Consider the following 24273-nt stretch of genomic DNA (forward strand, 5'->3'; position numbering starts at 1 on the left):
AACTTTAACTCTTATAAGATGATAACTACTTATAACTTAAATAATCACAAGAAGAATCAGGTCTGACTGATCCAACTTCTTTGCGAGTCAGAGGAGTCCCAAACCAAGAGCATAAGAAAAGAATACAAAACACTGTGCTTCAGCAATGACTAGATGGATCAAAAGAAGGACAGACAACTCTAGTGAATGTGCGTGAAAAATAATTTGGTCTAACCATGCAAACAACATACTACATGGCTTTCACTGTACTATACTACACTAGACTAACCTTTACCATACGATCTCTCTGCGTAAAAATAGCTTTCTTATAAAATTTATATTGTAGTACATAATTTCAGTGATCCAATAGATGATTCGACTGTTAGCAGTACGATAAAGGTTATTCTAAGGTCCTGATCATGCTGCTAAGGCTCTTGTTTGGGCCACCTCTTGGAATGCCAGTGTCACGTCAGCAGGCAGGCAACTACGCTGCTCCACCCACACACACCACAGCATGCCACGTGAGTCCGAGTGCAGACCTACCTGTAAATTCGTCTTCCCATTCTAAACCAGGATTTAGATTGTACTCGTCTTGAAAGGATGAAAACAGAAAAACCAAATCAATACCACGATAATGTTATTATGCTTAGCATATTAAAATATGTGCTTTGATTTCTCAAGTCTTGCCAGTTACCCTGCTTCAAAACCAGGGATTACTACCAACATTCAGCCAGTGAACACATCAGAAATCGTGGCAAATAGGAAAAGGTGGACATTATAGGAAAAGGACAGAGAAGGACATATAAAAGAAAATAGAGAAACCAAGAAAAAGGATAAAGCAATGAGAAAGAGCCATCTCATATTCCAATAAGCCAAAGAGCCAGGACACACAGCAGTCCTCATCAGGCCTTCTGTCAGTCAGGGTGGAGACAGCCAACTACTTGCTTCCAAAGTGCTTCATATGTCTTATATGACTTACTAGATACACTAGCACCATCACCCTCCAGCAAGCCATCTCATTACAAGCAATGTGAAGAGACAGTGAGATACGTACACAAGGGCCGGCGGCAACTAGAATGGCGATATCTGGCTGGACGCTGGTGATCAACCGCGCCTTCAAACAGGAGCAATAAAGTACAACAAACTACCCTCTTTCATGCTTATATTTAAAGCAATGATCCATTGAGTTAGATGAGTAGATAAGCACAATGTCCACACACAGAGGAAAATAAACACCTTTTTAAGATTAGAACATTTCTACAAGAAAATCAGCATATTAAGTCAGGTCTGCGGACTGAAAGGTGAATGGCTACTTAAACAGGGACCGATCTATTCAACTTCCTAGATCATGTTTTGTGCCTGCAGAATAATAGCTCTGAATATCTGCTCAGATATAGAGACAAACACATACATAACATCTTCCAAACATAGATCCCTTAATCTACCTTAATAAAATTTAAGGTTGATTTTCATATCCTATCAATCAACATATCAAGTCTGAAGACGCAGAACTGGAATTTCCATAATATGAGCACTGTGCAGAAAAAATAAACCAATGAAACCATGGTATAATACTTAGATGACTTCAAATTACAGTGGTAAAGCACTCGGAGGTTTTGAAATAAGCAGTTAAACTATAAAAATTAGTTCATGCAAAAATATGAAGCAGCTTAAAGTACAAACCAAGCAAAGTAATAACACCGGATAAGAATGAAGGGCAGGAAGAGAAGTAAAAACTTATCCAATTGATTCAATAATTTCTGGGCTGGATTATTTCAGTGGTATCACAGAGTTATAAGACTTAAAAAATAATAATGTTTAAAATATAACTGATGACTAAATGTTAAGTCATTATCCCACAGAAACAAGAAAATTTCACTCTACTTAAAAGTTATAAAATATTGAAGGATTATGCAATATGTGGCAAGAATTATGCCATTCTCAAGAGAGAGTAAAGCACACAAACAACATTGTTGATTTACACTATCAGATATCGCTGACTGCGTTAAATGACTATAACTGAATAAAGTTTTCAGTGTAGTAAAAGCTTTTGAATAGGTAAGCTACATTTAATTATACCATGAACTTCTCACTTTGATTTAGAATCATGGCTTTGACAAGGAAGACATTAACAAATATTGCTGAGCTAAAGTTTTCCCAAAGTTAAGTAAGGAACACAGACCCATATAACAGAGACAAATGGAAGGTCACCACAGACTGAAACCACTGAATTAAAATCAGTATTTTCAGTAAATAGTAAACAGGAGAAACAATTCGACTGCCATAAGTTTTGAAAGTAAGTTCTAAAGAGGAATTTTATTAACAAAATAAGTCAGTTTCGTAGTGACCAGCTAACACAGGTCAATACAATGTCTTTTATTAGATCATTTTAATTTAGATTTTACTGAGGATTATGATCTGATAATTTCAGCTGAAATGCGGATACCATATACACTCATGTTCATAAAAACCAGAACACCTTGAAAGACTAGAGAAAGGAAGTTCATATTCACAGAACATGTACATTAGTATGCTCTGAAGAAATGATTAGTATTTGAACCATGTCAGCCCTCCAGTTCAAGGTCCACATCGATATCTCGGCGCACCAACACCAATTCGTAAAATATGCCTGCAGCTCTCATTGTCGCTATAAACTGAAAGCAATAGCTCAGTATGACTTGAGCAGGATGACTCGCAGACATATGCAAGAACCATACCGTCAAATGAGTTTGAAAGGGGGCGCATTATTGGCATGAGAGAACATGATGCATCCATCCGGGAAATTGCTGCTCGTGTGGGATGAAGTGTCGGCAGGGCAACGCGTGTGTACAGAATGGTTCACAGAAGGCCATAGAACACGGCGAGATGGGTCTGGTCGCACCACACATACCACTCTCTGAGAAGATCGACACCTCATCCGAATGGCATTACAGGACAGATCTGCATCCTCCTTGATGACGCAACAGTGGAACAATCTAACACATCATACACTATTAGGAATGACAGTCTGTCACCGTTTATTTATTTGACTTATGTGCATAAACATGCTAGATTGCAGTGATGTATGGAACGACGTCACTGGGGACAGGAATAGCAGCAGATAGTGTTTTTGGAGGAACCCAGGCTCTGCTTGTTTGAAAATGATGGCTACATTTTGGTTCGCCACAGACAGGGGGAGAGGCATCACACTGATTGCATTTGCACAAGACATACAGCGTCAACTCAAGGCCTTATCTTATGGTGTGGGATGCTATTGGGTACTACCACAAATCACAGTTGGTGCGTGTCCAGGGCACTGTGACCAGTTTGACCTCCTGCGACCCCTAAGCCATACCATTTCTGCACGAGACCCCAGACGCCATATTTCAGCACGACAATGCGCGACCACATGTTGCTTCACAAACACGTGCCTTCTTGTCGTCGCAGGATGTCAGATTGTTGCCCTGGCCCACACGATCGCCAGACTTGTCGCCAATCGAAAATGTGTGCAACATGGTGAAATGCCAACCACCAAAGATGAACTGTAGAACCAGATGAATGCAGCATGCATGGCTATACCCCAAGACGCCATTCACGCCTAATACGCATCAATGCAGTCACGCATGGGACAAGTTATCAGTGCCCATGGAAGACCCAGTGTCTACTAGGCAAAAGGACACATGATGAACCTAGGTGACTGAAATGCTAATCGTTTCTGCAGAACATACTAATGAACATGTCCTGTGAATATGAACTTCCTATCTCTAGTCTTTCAAGGTGTGCTGTTTTTAATGGACATTAGTGTACATAACAGAATACAACGTCGAGAGAGAGAGAAAAAAAACGACTGAAAAGTATCATCATATCTGATTTAATCAACTACGAAGTGATAGGGAAATGCTGGTCAGGAATAACTAGGTCTAGCAGCATTGCGCGCGCTCTCTCTCTCTCTCTCTCTCTCTCTCTCTCTCTCTCTGTTTCTCTCTCTCTCTGTTTCTCTCTCTCTCTGTTTCTCTCTTCACAAGAGTATGGTTAAGTGCCTCTTCTGACAAAGTTGCCCATAAGGGTGCAGGATAAAACCCCACACATTTATCATCAGTAGAGATCAGGACAGTGAAGTCTGCATAATGGAGAAAATTCCTCCTATATTCATTAAAACAGTTAGCTGAATGGATAAGAAACCATCCTATTAGAGTTGGCCAGTGGACAGTACGTTGCTCTTAAATTCCAGTCGAATGAATGGATAAGAAACTGTCCAGACTTGAGTTGGCCAATGGACAGTGTGTTCTTAAATCCCAGCTTCTAGCAGGGATCGAACATCATTTCCATATTTGAGAAGCTAACATTTGACATGCTGAGGTACCATAGATCACTTGACACCAATCTGAAGGCGTTTAAATAGCGAAATTGACCATTATGAACCTGTATAAATGTAACTTGAAAGCTTTTCAGTCTGTTGAACACAGTAACAGTTGTTATCGTGTAATATATAAATACTGAACTTGTGTGTTCAACAGACTGAAAAGCTTTTAAGTTGCATTTAACTGAGTCAACACTGAAAAATATGGCTTCATTCTGAACAAATTATGGACCTGGATTATTTCAGTCAGAAATGTTAGCCTTTGTGTGAAGTGCCAATTAGGGACATTCTAATAACTGGCACAATGGTCACGAAAATTTACTAGGCATGAACTGCAATAAGTAAGGTGTTGAAAGTCTTCTTTCCTATTCATCACTACCTCCACAAGCAAGTCAGGACTCTACAAGAACTCTCCAGATGGAATGAACTACTATTGTACATGTATTGTAAACACAATGTTTTGGATTTTTTTAAGTCAGGGTAAGGAATTATTATTTTTCCTTCAGGATCCCTGTGGTCACTCATTTTGTATGAGCTGATGCCCTTCCTGTGGGTAAGAATAATAATGTTATTTGCTTTACGTCCCACTAACTACTTTTTAAGGTCTTCAGAGACGCCGAGGTGTCGGAATTTTAGTCCCGCAGGAGTTCTTTTATGTGCCAGTAAATCTACCGACACGGGGCTGTCGTATTTGAGCACCTTCAAATACCACCGGACTGAGCCAGGATCGAACCTGCCAAGTTGAGGTTAGAAGGCCAGCGCCTTAACCGTCTGAGCTACTCAGCCCGGCCTGTGGATAAGAAAATTTACTAAAGATATCACAGGGATACTGGAATGTATCAGTGTATTGCATAATACCAAAGGCCATACAAAATAGCAATAAACAGTGAAAAGTGAACATTTCTATCAAAGAGATCTTTGATTCTTTATACTTTCTACTCTGTATAACTGAATATAGCTTATTAATCTACTAACATGAACTACCAGTAATTAACTCAGTGCTACTGTTTTAGCCTGAACTTTGATGAGATATACACACAAGTAACTCACCGTTTCATACTTTTGCAAGAGAGAAAGGTGTTGTAGACACTATATGGCCACACAACTAGACCTAATGGTAATTACTGAAATCGAAGCAGCATTTAACTGAAGACAGCATTTCATTATTCAACTAATCACAGAGTAACTGCCATACAACAATTTTTAAAAAACTTTCCTTCTAAATGATCAACATTGGTTCTCTGCAGACCATTTCACATGCAAACTGGAAGGAAAAAGTGAAAATGTACTGATTATCAACCATTTTTCCTCAAAGAACCACAACAGGCAACACCACCCCCACCCCTCAGAGTGGGTAGGAAATAGAATATATCCACAGTAACTATTGTTTTGGCATAAGAGTTGACTAAAAGGGGCTGCTTAGTGCCAATGTGAATAACTGGCAGCATTCTATTTGTGAGTACAGTGAGTTTGTCTCATCGGTTGGCTGACAGGCGCGCCCAGTTTATCTGCCTCTTGTTGACTCATCATTTCCCATTACACAGCGCAGCGACAGCACGGGAATGGCCGCACTTTGCGGTTCAGGCCCATTCATAGAACATGTATTAAGTGTTGAACTCTTGCTCCAACTGTTCTCGAGTTGTAAAGTGTTACTTTGGGGTATAATTCTCATAATCCCTCCATATGTGTACACGGTAGAGGAAAGGGTATTTATGTATGATAATTATGTGAAAACAGAGTCTCACAGGGAAGTTAGGTGATTCATAACAATTCCCAGGTGTACACCCTCCCCATAGAGAGAATGTGCTGAAACTCAAATTGATAGGAACTGGTTCTTCACTCAATTAAAAAGCGAAGTCTTAATAAACATGTACTTAACAAGGTAGCAGTAAAGGAAATCGCAGAAAGATTACAACATACACCTACAAAATTCTTAAGACGACTTGGACAAGAAGCCGAGGTTCTGAAGAGCTCAGCATGGCGGGCTACGAAAATATTAAAATTGAAACTATACAAGGGAGCTTTAAAAAAAAAGTGTATGACAAACCTTCACACAAACTGAAAAATATATCCAGAGAGAAATAGCCTCGATTACATAAGACGAACTTATGCATGTGAATCAGAGTTTCCTATGACGATGCCAGAAATATGTGGATGCAGAAGGAGAACATTTCCAATATCTCCTGTCATAAGGTACGGGCTTATTTTCTTAATTACTAATTTTCTTAATTCTTATTTTCTTAATTGTATACGTTATCTCATGTCATGCACAGATAAAGTGAGCAAAGTGCTGTCCCTGTTGCCATGCCGCGGAGCGGGAAGTGACGAGTCAACGGGAGCAGTTAAGCTGGGTGCACCTGCCAGCCAACTGATAAGAGAAACTCTCCGTACATGGTAAGAGTAGAGCTCCCCACGTTCCCCTATCAGGCACATCCCAAGTCGCAGATAAGGGGGCCTTTTGGACTTGTCTGGAGGGTCTGAAGGAAATAAAATACCCTCTCGCAGACCAAAAACAGGTATTGCCAGAAAAAGTCTTGAGGCATTGTGATTGTTACTAGCCCAAGTCAAGGCTTGGAAGTGGAGGCCTCGCCCACATATGCTAGAGAGGCATCCATGGTTCCTCCACATGGGTAATACAGTAGTTCAGGTGAAGTGGGGCTGGTGACTGAGGTAAAGGCTCACTGCGGGGTGCTGGAACCAACACATCACTTTGCTCTACGTAGCCTGGACGAGCCGCGGGTTGGGAAAGGGGCAATCCCGACCTAGGGGGAAAGTCATGGATGTGAACTGTCATGATAATGCCTAGTAGAGACCATGTGAGTAGGCCTACTGAAGGGAGAACAAACCTGGCTAGGTTCGGGCCAGGGGAGAACCGCTGGATGGACAAATGGTGAGAACGACGCTCAGGACCATAGAAGGGGCAAAAACTCTATGACTGATTGAAATATGGATGCTTATAAAGAACCAATTTCAAAAAATTTTACATCAAGGGAAGCCAAGGAAACTCCAGTAGAGCAGACTGCTGTCAGAATCAATCAGCACAATACCAAACTTCTAACACAAGAATGGAGAGTGCTGAATGCCACTTCAATCGATAAGACAGGAAGGACAGTCGTTTTAGCCTTGGTGAAAGAGACTTTGAAGAGCTCAAAAACAGAAGCCTTAAGACCAAGCTCGGACTTAGGCAGATCAAGTTTCAAGTCATCAGGGGAAAAACGAAGCCCAATGTTGATAAAGATGGAGCTGAAGGTCCTCCAGGCCTATCTTCAGCATAAAAGAGGAGCTCTGGCCAATTTCGCCAGGAAGTTCAAGTCCGAGGCTATTGACTTGGCCCTTATTCGAGAGCCATGTGTAGTCAAGGGCACAGTAGCAGGACTGGCGGAATCTACAGGTAAGCTGATGTACGATACAACATCGGAAATACCCAGAACATGTCTTCTTGTGAACAGGAAATTAAAATGTCTTATGTTGCAGGAACACTTCACGGGACATAACCGTGGCCAAAATTAAACTTGGAAATTAGGAGGGACCCAGAGAAATACCCATAAGCTCTGCATACCTGCCCCCATCAGAAGAAGTTCAGAACCTAGTTTCCAACGCAAAGAGGAAAGGCGAACACCTAGACCTTGGAGCAGATGCAAATTCACACCACATAGCATGGGGCAGCACGAACTGCAATGCAAGAGGTGAGTCTTTACTAGAGTTTATTATTGGAACTGAGTTGACAATACTAAATCTAGGAAACAAGCCTACATTTATAAATACTGCATATTGCAAACTTTATTAACTTTATGGACCACCTTGGGCAGGTTGTAGACATATTGAAGCCATGCCCGAAATCATCCTCCCCGAATGCCACCCACTCCAATTAGTGACCTCTGTAGCCGAACCAAACAGCCAAGGCAATACCCACCTGGTCGTAGCCAGTATTGCCCAGGGTCTGATGTTGGACGATGCCTAATACGGAATGACTGAGGCAATGAGCATTAGGACTCCCTTCCTCCAATCACCCACAATAGCATGTACCCCATAGAGAGTACAGAGTAATAAATAAAAAACAATAATAATATGTCCTTCCGGCATTCGGCTGTGTGGGGACGTGTTGTCAGGCGGATACAACTGCACGGATACATGACGCTCCCACCTGCAAGATTGCTGGGTGGTTATAAGCGGGTTTTCAGGCGTAATCTCACATGTAAGAGACCCATCTCGAAGCAGCACGCACATCAAGACTTTTGAATTGGTCTACAACTAACCCTAAAAACAATAAAAAGTAAAGAGGGGACCGATGGCCATATGACCCTTTTAGTCACTTTCTACGACAGGCAGGAATTACCTGTGAATGTATTCAGAACTCCCATCCACAGGGGGTCCAACACACAATACCAAACCGCAATCCATATCCGCGCCTAGGTCGCCCCTTCTAGTCGCCTCTTACGACAGGCAGGGGATACCGTGGGTGTATTCTTCGTCTGTGTCCCCCACCCACAGGGGGTGTTCTCAAGTGGATTCTTTGTTTTCCCCACCATGATAATGTCATCAGCAGAACTCATCATCATTACACTCTCCTAACATGGAGCTAAGGAGTATCCATGATAGGTACTCACAGTTTCCTCTGTTAACTTGGTAAGCATGTGGTCTGTTGCTAGTTGGCAGAAGCCTCTTCTAAGAAGTACTGATTTTGTCTCTCCTTGCAAAGATTTTTATTTGTCTTGAATTTCCCTCCTGGAGAGTTATGACGGCATTGGTAAAGTTGGGAAGGGACAATATGGTTTAAAAGTGTTCTGGTTAGGTGATAGTGTCCAATGTCATCAAATACTTTTTAGATATCGATAGAAATGATACAAACATTTTTGCTATTGAGTTCAATCATTCAGGATTGATATGAGGATAGTAGTATCGATATGCATCCCGGGAGTAGTACATAAACCCCCTGGTGAGGGTTAAATGTTACATATCCCCTAATATGCATATTTAACACTTTCTTGACAATCCTACGAATAACAGAACCTACTGTTACTGGCCTCCAAATGTAGACTTCATTCAAGTCTCCACCTTTATAAATCAGGACAGTCCTTGTTATCTTCAGACAGGGAGGAACTTGCCCAGTGATGAGAATTCTCAAAGATACTTGCAATGATGTCATAAGCTCCTTTATTACTCTGACGATTACATGGTCAGGCCCCGGAACTGTATTGACTGCTATTATATTCAATGCCATGCTAATTTAATTTTTGTCAATGACTGGTTGGAAAATTTCATTCAGGATTGTCTGGGTAGATACAATGACCCAAAACAGATACTCTCATTTCTGATGGGTTTGCTATAAGCAAGATGTTCGAGAAGGTGGTGGTGCTACTTATGGACTATTACTTCTACATACGGAGAATTTTTAAGTACTAATAATAACTCAAATGGAAATAAAAGGTCATTTAGTTTATGAAGGGAAGACTCATATCAAATATAAACCCAGCTCATAATTAACAGAAGGTTTCAACTACAACATATCACTACAGGTGTGAAAATCCTCTTATGACCACAGAAATATAGAACAAAGAGGATTTTGAACCTTAAACTCTCAGTGAACTCTGTGTTCATTCTCCATTATAGAAATCTTGGAAAATGTTTGAAATGCAAAGTTACAACTGCAATTTTATTTATCTTTATCTACAGTAGTCCTGTAATTTTAAGCAAGACCTGGAAGATCAAAGATCTATGTTCTAGGTTACTTATTTTTAAATCCTCCTGCACAGGAGGTAATGAGCACCAACTACTACTAAATTTTCAGAGGAGGTTCAACCCTTCAAGTTCATTTACAGAGTTGCATAACCTATACCAATTACACTATTAAAGTAGTTTTGAACTTTCAAGGTACATAAACCTAGCAACATCCATCAGCATTTTCTTTTTTCATGTATAGGAATATAAATCTTAGCAATCCCCCTACAATCAATTTCTATTAGAATGGTAGGATGGAAATGGTGACAAATAAGAACAAAGGAAAAAAAAGAACAAAAGAAAAGTGCAATTAACACCTAGTACATACAATAAAGGAATTGTGTTGAGCAGATCTGAAGGAATATTGACACCAGATTTATTAGAATTAAAAAAAAGAAGTGAAGTGACAAGTCCATTGACTGCCAAATATATCCATTCATACAGCCAGATGATTTGCCAAGTTATCATATCTATAAGATCTCTAGAATATTTTAAAAAACATTTAAATATCTCAAAGCAACCTTTAATTTTTGAATTTTCTGGAGCCTCTAAATATTGACAAAGATTTACCTTTGGCCACATTCCTCTAAAGAAGTGAATAACTTTGCCATAAATTAATATTATTTGAAGAACATCACCTTCTCTCATTGTGAAAATCACTAATATCTTAATTGCTCACAAAGTAACAATAGACTCTATTTCTGCTACGTAACAATTTGTTTACAATCTGCCACTATATAACCAGATACAATTTCAAATTCAGCATGCAATGAAGGTGACTAAAATCAATTAATAGGATCAAAACTGATGTTTCTTCTATAGACCACACAATTTTTATCAATGGAGTATTAATAGAAAGTGATAGAAGCACATATTAGAGCTTGCACAATCCATGTAAGAAAGATAGGACAATCAGTTGTATTGAGAGTAAACAGTAGTCTGTGTGAATCATGGAATTCTGTTTTAAAAGAATCGATATTAAAATGAAGACCTGTTTTACGAAGTTTTATGCTCGTGCATAGAAAATCCGTTTTATAAAACAATATGGAAAGAGAAAGTGCTCCAAAAATTGGAGCTTCTATAGTGCAAATGCCTCCAATGAAGTTCATGGTGCATAGGAGGATTCAAGGACACTTGACTACAAAGAAAGCTATGGCTGGATTCAGGAATGTGACAGATGTTTGAATCTTACATTTTGATGATTACACAAAAAGTTTATACTTCCTGGTTTGCTTTTTCTTTTTCTTTTTTTTCTGTAGTGCTTTCCTTGTAAAATGTACTACTGTACCATGTATGTTCATACTAACAGTGAAAAGGAACATCAATTTTATTCACTAGCTGAAGTAACCTTCACTGACGGGATATTTTCTTAGCATATGCACAATTATGTTTTTTGTTCACCCCTCATGTTATTCCCCCAGATTTTGGGGCTCATAAGTGGGCATGCCTCTCCTTGTCAGTGAATTTTTGTGATGTACTCTCTTGCTTGCTCTCTGTGGCCCTTTGCAATTTCATATTGTTTTGAATTATTGCTGATCTTGATTTGATCCCTTCCTTCTGGGATAAATGAAAGCCAAGTATCAAGTTCTGATATTGTAGACCCTCATATCTAGGTAGTTTTCTTTTAACTGTGATACTAGGACATCCAATGTAAAAGGAATCTTCCTTCCTTCAAGTTCCTTCAAGACTTTTTCTCATTTCCATAGTCAATTTTACAATTTTCCTTGGAGATGTACGTTTATGAGAACACACTTTTCCCCCTTAATATAATTATGACATAAGCACTACCAATGCCAGTTAAAACACTGAACAATATTTCCATGTTAGCAATGCTCCGCGTTTACATGGAGCAAGCAAGAAAAGTCTGAATTATGAAGATCTCTAATCATAGCCGGTACGGTAAGATGCAAACTTGTGTCCTCATATGGTAAAACTGTATAATACATAAATTATCAGGAAATTGTATTTTCTTGAACTTCTGTTATTTAGAATTTATATATAGAACCAAAAATAACACAAATATTTAAGATTCCAATTTTAGGCATTCCCCTAAACTACCATTTCACCCAGCCTGAACAAAATTATTTATAATCTAGATTGAAGTGCCTTATTCCCCAACGTTGCACACCGATTTTCAATAAATTCTGCTCGTCTATTCTCGTGGTGGCATACATACATACATACAGAGTTGACTGAAAATTTAAAATTACATTTCCTTCTTACTGTGGATACGACCGATATAGGAATATGATTGTTTTTTAATTCCGAGCAATGTACAGACAAAACTCTTATTTTATAGATATATCATAGGAGATACACTGTAAACTTGCAAAAAGCACTATCACACACAGGATCTTATCCTGGATACAGGACCTCAACTAAAACACCGGGTAAAAAAAAGCAGAGTGCATTACAAAAGAAACCATCTTTTTCCTTCAAAAGCTCTAAGATTACCTCTCCCAACTCACACCAAACCCAGCATGCACATCACATGGTAAAAATGCACTAAGAATCCCATGGCTGAAGAAGTCACACAAATTTAACTTTGCTGCTTAGTATAATAATTTCAGTCCTCATAATCACTCACCAAGAACCATATTTTATAGACCCAACTAGCATTTTAGCAGTCATGCATGTGTCAAAGGTAAGAAAGCATTGCTATTGTAACTAATGTATTTGCACTCCCACTGCCATGTGGTACCAAAAATAAGGACACTATTCTCTCAGCTGGATATGCCAGCTATTCTTGGATATGAATGTTTTAAAGAATAAAACTTACAGTATTTTGAACATGAGAAGCTAAGAGAAGATCTGTTAAGACTTGCTGCTGTGTCCTGGCAAAAACCACACATGCACACACTGCCTCACAAATACACAGACCATTCCACCCCAATGTGCAATCTGCTAAAAAAAAAAAAAAAAACCAAGGGGGGATCTTCGAGAATTCTTTGGAAGATGCGTTAAGTTGTGATGGAAAGCAACAGACAATAATTTGAGTTCAAAAGCTGATCTCAAAGCAATTCAAAGAAATTATAAAAAAATAATATCATTAAATATAATTAAAACTACCATTTAAATAACTAAAAGTAAGGTAAAATAAAAGGTTATCAAAGCTATGTTTTATAAATGCCAAATGACAACATTTCTAAGAGGAGGGCTTACTTTACTGAATATTAAATTTTTAAACATTATATAAAATAACCATTAAGTGTAATCATTTGGCAAACAGAACTGCCAACTTACCGTAGTAGCCAAATGCGTGGGCTGCAAGGCGCAGGCACAAAAACAAAAACAAAGGCGTGATTTGATTAGTGAATGCGAACATTTCTCAGGTGCAGTGTATTCACACGAACAAAAACCTAAGAAGCATTTTACATGGCATATCTCAAGCCTCTAAATGGGCCCACATCTCAATCGCTACAGCCAATGATTATTACACATAAAAACATTCAAAAATTATAACAAATTTCCCCTTGATTTTCTAGTAAGTACTGCTTGAAGGGCCTAACCAGGTAAGAGACTAATGCAAATCTAAGTAATGCAATAGGCATGTAAATCACAGATGTAAATATGGCTTTGACATGCCTTATTTATTTTAAACTTAAGCTAACAGTAAAAAATGTAATGACCAAACCAGGACATTACACAACAAGTGTCAATTATGATAACATTATACAGTCATCCTTAGAAGGTCTCTGCTCCATAGAATACACTGCTGTGTACTTCCCTTGTAAAACTACTTCATTAAAATAACTTCGTGTAAATACAGCTGCACAACATTATGTTTGAGAATTCAATATTTGACTTGTATGAACACATTGCTCTACCCTAATCTTGTCATATTCTTATTTTATATTCAACACAGACACCATTCAATAAAGCAATCTTGAAAACCATTTTTCAATCACCATCCATTTTTGTTTTTTAACCTACGAGTGAAACAAAATGCACCGGGAACCAATTTTCAGTAGATAGTCACGAAAAGAATCTTCATCATAACTGAGGATCTACATGATTATAAATAGAAAATCCTTTGGATATGATTCGAGAGAGAGACAAATACCTTTAGCAGAAGCAGTGAACCACAGTAATTGGTAACAAAATAACTTTTGGGGTAACATAAGAGAACCCCAACTGAAAAAATTAAGTACTACTTTATTTATTTATTTATTTATTTATTTATTTATTTATTTATTTTATTAATGGTTTTGTTTATACTGTGTCAGAAGCAGAGTTTCATATATATATATAAAAAGATGTAAAAAATGTCTATAGAAAAGATGAAAAAAAATTAAAAAATCTGTGCACCAAAGGTTCATATTGTGGTGCACCAGAAATTAGCAATGTCGAGCGAGTTCCTTGTCGCCTCAAGCAGCTCTTTCTCAGTACATGTGGCAGGACAAAGATGATATTCTAGCAGATGGCCATAGTCTGCACTTCACCACAGTCACACACAACAGAATCCACCAAATATCCCCGCTTATGCGGATTGGTCTTGCACCAAGCAATACTCATGAGCAGCTTATTTAAAGATCTCCAAGTCGTCCAGTACTCCGTATGCCCAGCTGGTAAATTCTTCACGAGGTGTTTTCCATTATTCAAGATGTTCCACCCTAGCTCGCCATGAACCGAGTCTTGCTTGCTGTTGTGTTCCTTCAAGTTTCTGTGTGGTCTTCAAGACACTTTTGCGTGAACTTAACTGTGGTGGTGCTGGTTGGAGTCCATACAGTGGAATAGCTTAGGATTTTAATGATGTGGTCTTCTCCTTGCAGGCTGCTACCTCACGTTGGATATCAGGAGGTGTGATACCAGCAAGACACTTCAATTTTTCTTTCAGGTGTAGGTCTTAGACAGCCTGTGATGATCTGACATGTTTCATTAATTGCCACGTCTACTTCTTTGGTATGGCAAGATCTGTACCATACTGGGCAAGCGTACTCTGCTACCGAATAACATTATGCTAGTGATGAGGTTCCCCCTGTGTCTGGACGTGTTCCCCAGGTTGTTCCAGTCAGCTTCTGTACCACATTATTCCTGGCAGCCACTTTGTTCTTGGTGTTCAGACAATGTTTGCTATAAGAAAGTGTGCAGTCTAAATTAGCCAAGATATTTTGGGGTCTCACAATGTGCCAGCTTGATCCCTCCCCATGTGATGTTCAAGTATCTATCAGCCTGTTTACTCTTTAAATGGAAAACACAAGTTTAAATTTTTGCAGGATTTGGCTTCAACTGATTATTCCTGGAGTATGTAGTAAGATCTTCCGAAGCGCTACTGAAAATCATTTCAATCTCTTCAAAACTGTTGGCTTGAGCATTGAAAGCAAGGTTGTCAGCATAGATGAAACTCTGAATTCCTTTGGGTAATGGTTGATCATTTGTATAGATGTTAAAAAGGGCTCATACAAGTACACTACCTTGGAGTAATCCATTTTTCTGCATTCTCCACCTGCTTCTCTTTCCCTGGAATTCCCTAAAGAACATGGGGAAATGAGAGAAGCCTCCACAAAGGTCTGGGCGTCTCCTGGGCAACAGACTAGGACATTTCCTAGATGGCTGATTCTCTCACACCAGAAGCAAAGAAGTTATCATTATGAGATCTAATCAACTACTTAAGTAGGCAAAGATCTAACTAGTATGATGAATCACACTCCCATACATGACGTGTTCAAGTCGTTCTACAATGGGAACCCAAAGGCTCAGTGCAATGGTCCTAGCTCTGTTACAGATCAAAATCCATTTTGAGTGTCTCAGACATGTACCCGTTTTGCTTAATATATCTGTCAATGGTAGTCCTGCCTGGCTGGTTTGCACAATCGTCCTCTTCATTACAATATTTAATTGGATTGAAACCAAATTGTTATTTCTCTCAATTGCAGTTCAGAAAGTTTCTGATGAGCTACCCGCTTAAAGCCCCCCTGTATCCATAGTAGTAAGACTTCCTCTTCATTTAGTCCAGGTAGCTTGTAATTGCTTTGCCACATCTCAGCTGGTCAGAATATTTCCTCTTGCTTTCTGTGCACATGAATCTCCCAGGACGGTGTGCTTTGTAATGTGATTCTTGGTAGGGGATACTGGGAGGGAGCTGAGGTCTCGCTGTCAGTACTGTGTTCTTAAAACTTGCCACAGACCTGGCTAATGCATTTTCACCAAGAACTCTGTCTACTTTCTTGCCAAAACCCTTGAGTTTGCATTTGTCAATAGAGAAGTTGGAAATTAAAACATTACGACCACCAGCTCAAACCATACACCAGACAGTTAAACATAAGAACTGGTAGGGCAAACATACTTAATTCATCAGTTAATGACCAGCAAAATTGTAGTTGTGTGTGAACAAAACAATTCCCCGTACTGTTTTCTATGCTTCTGCCTGTAAGAAGTATATCTGCCACGCAGCATAACACCTCCAAAATCAACAGTAAAAAATGCATTAAGCCATTAGCTTATCACTGTTTCGAAAGTTAGCAACTTTAAGACACAAAATACAGAAAATCAAAGCATGTTCAAAATGATGTTAAGAAAAACATTTGTGCAAAAATATTATGAATAAACTGAATCAGATTCTGCAGTGCATATGAGCTGGCACAGACAATACAAACTGAATTCTCAACTACTCCACAGTCTCCAGCAGGATTAGTAAATATCAGTGCAGAATTGGATGATTTCTTGAGGGTCCATCCAGATATGACCACTGCACTGATATATATATAATGTAAACAAAATACAAGAAGTTCTACAGATTATGCTCGAGGTGAGTCAGGAGGAACAGTTGAGAGAATTTGTGAAGTAGATTTTCTGTCATTGCAGATAAAACCACTGATGTTGCCTATCCATACCAAATCATCGTCGTCGGCTGTAACTCGATCTGACTACATCTAACTTCTTCCTGCATACGGTGAACAGTTCAACTCAGTTTATGGATGTGTTTACGATGACTAAACAGACCAATCCTGGCATAAAACATACACTTACACAAATCACACTGAATGGATGGAGGGGGCGGGGTTGTAACTGACGGAATTTTCTTGCTTGTCGCTTGGCCTCTTGATGTCTGCGGCGTTCTCTTTCAAACACGTTGACGGTGGATGCAGTATTCCGCCACAGTGAGCTGTTCACAGCACATTCTTCCCATGTCTGTATATCTATACCAGTCGTCTTCATAATGCGTTTCAGCTGGTCCTTAAAATGCTTAAGGAGGGGCTCCATGAGGTCTACTACCAGAGCAAAGTTCACCATAAAGAATTTGGCGGGGAAGCCTGGTATCACCCATGCGGTGAACATGGCCTAACCAACTCAGTTGATGAGCGATGATTGTTGCCTCAATGCTATTTAGCTGCGCTTTGTCGAGAACTGCTGTGTTGGTCACATAGTCTTCCCACTTAATATTCAAGATGAATCTCATTTTCTGTTGGTGGGAGCGCTCGAGTATTTTGATATCATGGCGATAGTGTGTCCAAGTTTCACAGCCATACAGCAGCGTGGAAATGACAACAGCTTTGTACACCATGAGTTTGGTATGCAGTTTTAGGTTGTTATTCATGAAGACTCTGTGCATTAACCGTCCAAATGCTGCATGAGAAGCCCCAATTCTTTTATCAACGTCTTGTTCACAGGTACACCATTTACACAAGATGCTTCCAAGATATGAAAAGTGATCAACCTGTTCCAGTGTTGTGTCTAAGGTGGAAATACTGAACTCAGGAAGTGTTAATCCTGGGGGAGGTTGTGCAAGTACCTTTGTTTTTTCCGCATTAATGGCAAGACCAAAGCGATCATATGCAGTTTTAAAGCAGTCTTTGTGAGCGAAGCCTTGCCAGATTGAAAAGGCCTCCATCAAAATGAAATTTAATATCCATGCCTAAGTTGTTTGCAAATGATTCATGTAGCATGGCAGCCATGTAGAGTGCAAAGTGTGTAGGAGCAAGAACACAGCCTTGTTTCAATCCATGAGTGATTGGGAACGAACCTGAAACTGAGTTACCATGAAGAACCTGTCCAGACATGCCATCATTAAGAGCTTGAACCAATTCCACATAACATTCAGGACATCCAAAATGTCTCAATACTTTCCACTAGGGATGGGCGCGACTGAAGCCTGGAATCGAGAGAGTCGACTCCATCGACTCCGAACATCGGTCTCGGTTCGCATGAAGCTTCTCGACTCCAAGTTAACCTCATGCGCATTGGCGGGCCGCACGGTCGCTTCGCATGAAGCCTCGCGACTCCAAGCGAACTTCACTCTCATTGCGGGGCCGCTTGCGTGTCGAGGGGCGGAAAATAACATGAAATATCATACATGTTGCTGCTCATTTGCCCATTGGGTTTTTTAAGAGTATTGTAGAGTGAAGTACGATATCGTTAACGAAGACGACGAGCGTAATGGTGTAGTTGAAATAAAATTAAACGTGTCAAGTCAGAAAGTATCGTCATAGCAGACCACGGACATTTAATTTCACGTCTTTATTTGTCGTGATCAGGAAATTGATAAACAGATACCGATGGTAAATCATTATGAATTGCACATGAACGATGAAAACAAATCTAATATGGGTAAATCCTCTAACATAATTCGAACGTAGATAAAACTATTAAAAAGCCTCCGTGGCTCAGGCGGCAGCGCGTTGGCTTCGCACCACTGGATTCCGTGGTTCAAATCCCGGTCACTGCAGGTGAGGTTTGTTTTTCTCCGGGTACTCCGATTTTCCCTGTCATCTTTCATTCTAGCAACACTCTCCAACATCATTTCATTTCATCTGTCAGTCATTCATCATTGCCCCAGAGGAGTGCGACAGGCCTCGGCAGCCGGTACAATTCCTATCCTCGCCGCAGGATGGGGCTTCATTCAATGACTCGAAAACAGGTTGTAGGTTTTCATTATAATTCTAGGACCACGTTAAGTCTTGTTGCATTATTATTATTATTATTATTATTATTATTATTATTATTAGCAATAACTGATAAGAAATTGTTGTCATACGTAATACCCCGCCGGTGTTTTTTATTATGTAACTGAATTTCATATTGGCGATTACTTACGATTCTGTCGTAATACGTTATGAATATTATAAAAACAATTGGTGAAACATGTGTTGTAATATTCCGTTAGTACATGAAAGTTGTTTGTATTATGTACTTCAAGTTCACGTTGGCGATTATTGAAGATTATTCCGTCAGAATATATTATTATTATTATTAGTAGTAGTAGTAGTAGTAGTATAATACACAAAAGCCCCTTTTCGCGACAGCACTGGTAGGCCTTGGCCTACCAGGTGACCTCTGCCCAGCTCGAAGGCCAGTAGATTACGAGGTGACGTATGTTCAGCACGACGAATCCTCTCGACCGTTATTCTTGGCTTTCTAGACCCGGCCGAAAATCGAACCCGGGACCGTCGGGTGACAGGCGGGCGCGTTGCCCCCTACACTACTACTACTACTACGAAACGTTTTCATTCCTCCCCTGAAGGGGGAGGCGGGCCTCTTAGACGGTTACGCCGTCTCTCAGGCCGGGAGAGTTGTTACGGTGAAGGAGATGTGCGGAGAAGGTGCGGGGTAGGCGGCCGTGGCCTATACTACGAACTGTCTCGGCATTTACCTTAGTGCAGGAGAATGGAAAACTACGGAAAACCATTCGCAGGACAGCCGACGGGCGAGGCCAGGCGAGAAGTGCAGCACTGTGCCCCAGGCCCGTCTCCCGAATGCTGAGGCGTAGAGCCACGGTAGAGCCGTGACCGCCTCTCCTCTGCTCGGTTGGCCGGTCAGAGTATAGAGCTTATGGGACAACAATCCACTCTGCATCTACCCCCCCCCCCCCCTTACACCGCGGAGCTGAACTCATTGAATTCAATATTGGCGATTATGTAAAAGTATAATGTCAGATTATTATTACCACTACTATTATCGTCATCATTATCATCATCGTCACCAAAATAGACCTACAACATTAACACTAACGATGGTAAAATCCTGAAACAATATTTAATGTTTACTGGCTAATAATCATCTTGTATTCATCGTTATCACAAATTACCAAGGGAAGAACGTGGAACTATAATTCCAAGCAGTTCCGACAATAGTTGTTAGATGGCGTTAGTACATCAGTGGAGTCGACACTGGAGTCGAGAGTGTCGGTTCCAGAGGTAGCAGTCTCGACACTTCGCGACTCCGTTCGCAGCCCATCCCTACTTTCCACATAGCAGATCTTGGTACTCAATCAAAGGCTTTTTCCAGATCATAGAAAACTAAATACAGAGGCTGCTGCTGTTCTCTGCATTTTTCCTGGAGTTGTCTAGCACAGAAGATCATATTGGTTGCCTCTGGATTGGAGATGAAACAACTGATGTTGCCTATCCATACCAAATATTTTTTTCAAAAGGTAAACTGTGAACAAGGAGCCAACGTATAAGTACTGGATCTTTGTTACACCTCAAGAGCATGATAAATCATTAGCTGCTCATCGTTAAAATAATTTGGAAGTGTCTGTGTAAGTGATTACCAAGATAAATCAACATCACAAACATAACATGATGGAGCTGGTGGGTACAGCCATTTCTGAAATAAACCAATCCTCAAGCTGAAAATATCAATTTAAATTTGGTAATACTAAATGCTGCACCAAGAAATAGATGTGTGATTATTCAAGAGAACTATAAAGTTTGACTGACTCGTGAGATGTGACCAACCCATTGAGTTCCTTCAAGATGGCCAACAGTCACATTACCATGTAACACTGCCCCCCACCCTCAGCAGCTGATCATCCTGTAAGTTATCTTCTTGATTTTTTGCAGTAAGAGATTTTCCACACCTTCTGGAGCCTGGCAGACAAGCCTCTCTTTCTTGCACGATTATACAGCCAAACTAGGTTGTTCTCACAATATCCTGTAGCATCCACTCGCTGGTCATATCATGCTTTCATTTGGTCTTGTTAATTTCCTTCAGTTTCCTGCCCACATCCAGGCAGTACTGGTCAGTCAGGAGAGGATGGTCCTAAGGTCAGCCAAATGCTAAATCCACCAGGAGGCGCAGTTCTCTTCCAAACATCATCTTTGTTGGTGTGCATCCTGCAGCCTTGTGCATTGCGGACTGGTATTCCATGCGGAATAGGGAAAGATGACTATCCCAGTTCCTCTGATGTTCGCTACGACTATTCACAGGTGATTCTAGATGATCTTGTTGAATCCTTTCACCATTCCATCCAACTGGGGATGTAGAGGCATGGTCCTGGTTTTCTGGATATGCAGCAGTTGGCACAGGATTTAGAAGACTGCTGACTTGAAGTACCTTCCTTTAGTCAGTGTGTAGCTCTAATGGTACTCCATATCTGCAGCTGAATTTATTCAAAAGGGTTTCCCCCACCATTGCCTCCTCGTTCAGGAACACACACCTCCGGTCATTGCATGAAGTAGTCCGTGATGAAGAGTAGAGCTATTTCCTGAGTCCACTGGTAGGGCACTTCCCTCAGCCACATCAATTGCCACTCTCGCAAGGGCAGATTGTACATCTTCACCCGATCTTTACATTTTTGGCTTGGTCCCTTACTGGCTACACAATCATTGCATTTCCTGCAGATGTCTTCCATATCCACTCAGCGATACACCCAGTAGATCTGCTCTTGAACTTTCTCCAGGGGTTTCTTGATCCCAAGGTGTCCTCCCGAAGCTTTAACATGAACTTATTTCAAGACTTCCACCAACCATCAGCTCCTGCAACATCTTACCAGCACTAAGGATCTAAGGATTTTAGATCTCACTAAGAGCATTATTTTAATTTCATCTTATATTTTATGTGTTGTGCCCATAGTTCATTTTAGGATCTCCAATTGATTTTGATACCTTTTAATGTCATTTGTGTATGTTTGTACATTTGTTTTAGTTATTAGATGTGTTTGTACAGTTCTGTATTATGGCTGATGACCAGCCAAGGCCAAAAATAGTTCCTTGACTAAAAATGTAATTTAAACATCATGCAATATAGTATTGAAAAAGTGGATCATTACAACATAAGCTGTTATTATTGTAATATATGGCACACCTGTCACCCAGCGGCCCCGGGTTCGATTCCCGACTGGGACAGGGGTTTTTAATTTTAATGATTAATATCCCTAGCCTGGGGACTGGGTGCTTGTGTCGTCCTTAACGTTCCTTTCCTCACATTTAACACTCTACCCTTCCTCCATTTCAATTACACGCAGGTTCATATCACATAGTGCAAGTAGGGGCAAAAGATTTCTATAGATCGACGTCCCGAACAAATAGCTTTAAAAAATATATATATGGCACATTGGGCCCTTCACTGTTCTAATGCTGTGAATTTCGTAGACTCACGTCAATAACTCTGCAACTCTTCCTTGTAAGAGTAGAAAGGCAATATTGGACTTTAGAATGTGATTTTGCTAACTTCATAAATAAATATTTCGAGCGTGGTGAATGTTTCAGTGACTGGGGACCTGCATATTTTTGCAAATGGGATTTTTACCAATTTTTATAAATTGTAAGCTAGATGCAATACAAGTATTTTTTTTTCCATGTCTATTGCACAATTTGCAAACTTTTAGACATGATATATAACAAATTTTGATCATTTTTTACCATTTTTTAATGAATTCTTCCATAATTCATGAATTTTTTGTACATTTCACTAGTCATTTTGTGATTATGGACAAATTTTGCTTTCAAAACCACGTCATATCGCAGGACGATCGCACAGAAACGGGTTTGATCTGAATATTTGAACAGTTATTTAATTCAAGAAATAAGTTCCCAGAAGGGAACCACAATGTAATTTCCCCAGGTGTGAATATTAAAGTATTCGAGCTCCTTAGGCCTCTTCATTCATGAAATTATCCGTGATCCACCCCCATGCGACAATGGGCTTGTCATTTATTTTAGCATCCATATGAATGAATGAATGAATGAATGAATGCATGAAAACTGATCTGCATTTAGGGCAGTCGCCCAGGTGGCAGATTCCCTATCTGTTGCCTTTTCCTAAATGATTTCAAAGAAATTGGAAATTTATTGAACGTCTCCCTTGGTAAGTTATTCCAATCCCTAACTCCCCTTCCTATAAATGAATATTTGCCCCAGTTTGTCCTCTTGAATTCCAACTTGATCTTCATATTGTGATCTTTCCTACTTTTATAAATGCCACTCAAATTTATTCGTCTACTAATGTCATTCCACGCCATCTCTCCGCTGACAGCTCGGAACATACTACTTAGTTGAGCAGCTCTTCTTTCAATTCTTCCTAACCCAAACTTTGCAACATTTTTGTAACGCTACTCTTTTGTCGGAAATCACCCAGAACAAATCGAGCTGCATTTCTTTGGATTTTTTCCAGTTCTTGAATCAGGTAATTCTGGTGAGGGTCCCATACACTGGAACCATACTCTAGTTGGGGTCTTACCAGAGACTTATATGCCCTCTCCTTTACATCCTTACTACAACCCCTAAACACCCTCATAACCATGTGCAGAGATCTGTACCCTTTATTTACAATCCCATTTATGTGATTACCCCAATGAAGATCTTTCCATATATTAACACCCAGATACCTACAATGATCCCCAAAAGGAACTTTCACCCCATCAACGCAGTAATTAAAACTGAGAGGACTTTTCCTATTTGTAAAACTCACAACCTGACTTAACCCCGTTTATATACATACCATTGCCTGCTGTCCATCTCACAACATTTTCGAGGTCACGTTGCATATAACATATTTATATTTATATATTTATTTATATATTTAGATGTAACAATATTTCAATATTTGACATTATTAAATGATGTTCACAATAATATGTTTCAAAGTCTTTTCAATAAACTTCTTACATAAATGTTTTGATTGGAACAGACTTTTACTGCATGTAGTATGAAATCCAAAATATTTAGGAATTTTGTATATTATATATTTTATATGCTCTATCTAGCGAGAGCGAGTTGGCCATGCAGTTAAGGTCGCACAGCTGTCGGCTTGCATTCATGAGATAGTGGGTTCAAATCTCGCTGCCGGCAGCCCTGAAGATGGTTTTCCATAGTTTCCTATTTTCACACCAGTCAAATGCTGGAACTGTACATTAATTAAGGCCATGGTCGCTCCCTTCCCACTCCTAGCCATTTCCTGTCCCATCTTCACCATAAGACCTATCGGTGTACAAGTGATGCTAGTAATGCCATTCCTTCTGCAGCCAGTCTCTGTGAAAGCGTTGTTCATAGGAATGGTTGGTGTACGCATTTTGGTGG

The 24273-nt window shown here is 39.9% G+C and overlaps 1 protein-coding gene across 9 annotated transcripts in view; it reads right to left on the minus strand.

The window, feature by feature from the left end:
- Window positions 1-24273, minus strand: part of sw (short wing) — a 207023-nt gene that overhangs the window by 97250 nt on the left and 85500 nt on the right. For 7 of the 9 annotated variants that reach the window (XM_067137238.2, XM_067137237.2, XM_067137242.2 and 4 more), the window contains 2 exons: window positions 13280-13300; window positions 523-570 (listed from right to left, as the gene is read on the minus strand). The exons of 1 other annotated variant lie outside the window; for it this stretch is intronic. In XM_067137238.2, the coding sequence (XP_066993339.1) occupies window positions 523-570; window positions 13280-13300 (69 nt within the window). The remainder of the gene's footprint in view (window positions 1-522; window positions 571-13279; window positions 13301-24273) is intronic. One more of the 9 variants, XM_067137243.2, reaches the window with a different exon arrangement.

The sequence above is a fragment of the Anabrus simplex genome, chromosome 1 (assembly GCF_040414725.1).
Source record: "Anabrus simplex isolate iqAnaSimp1 chromosome 1, ASM4041472v1, whole genome shotgun sequence".
Lineage (NCBI taxonomy): Eukaryota > Metazoa > Arthropoda > Insecta > Orthoptera > Tettigoniidae > Anabrus > Anabrus simplex.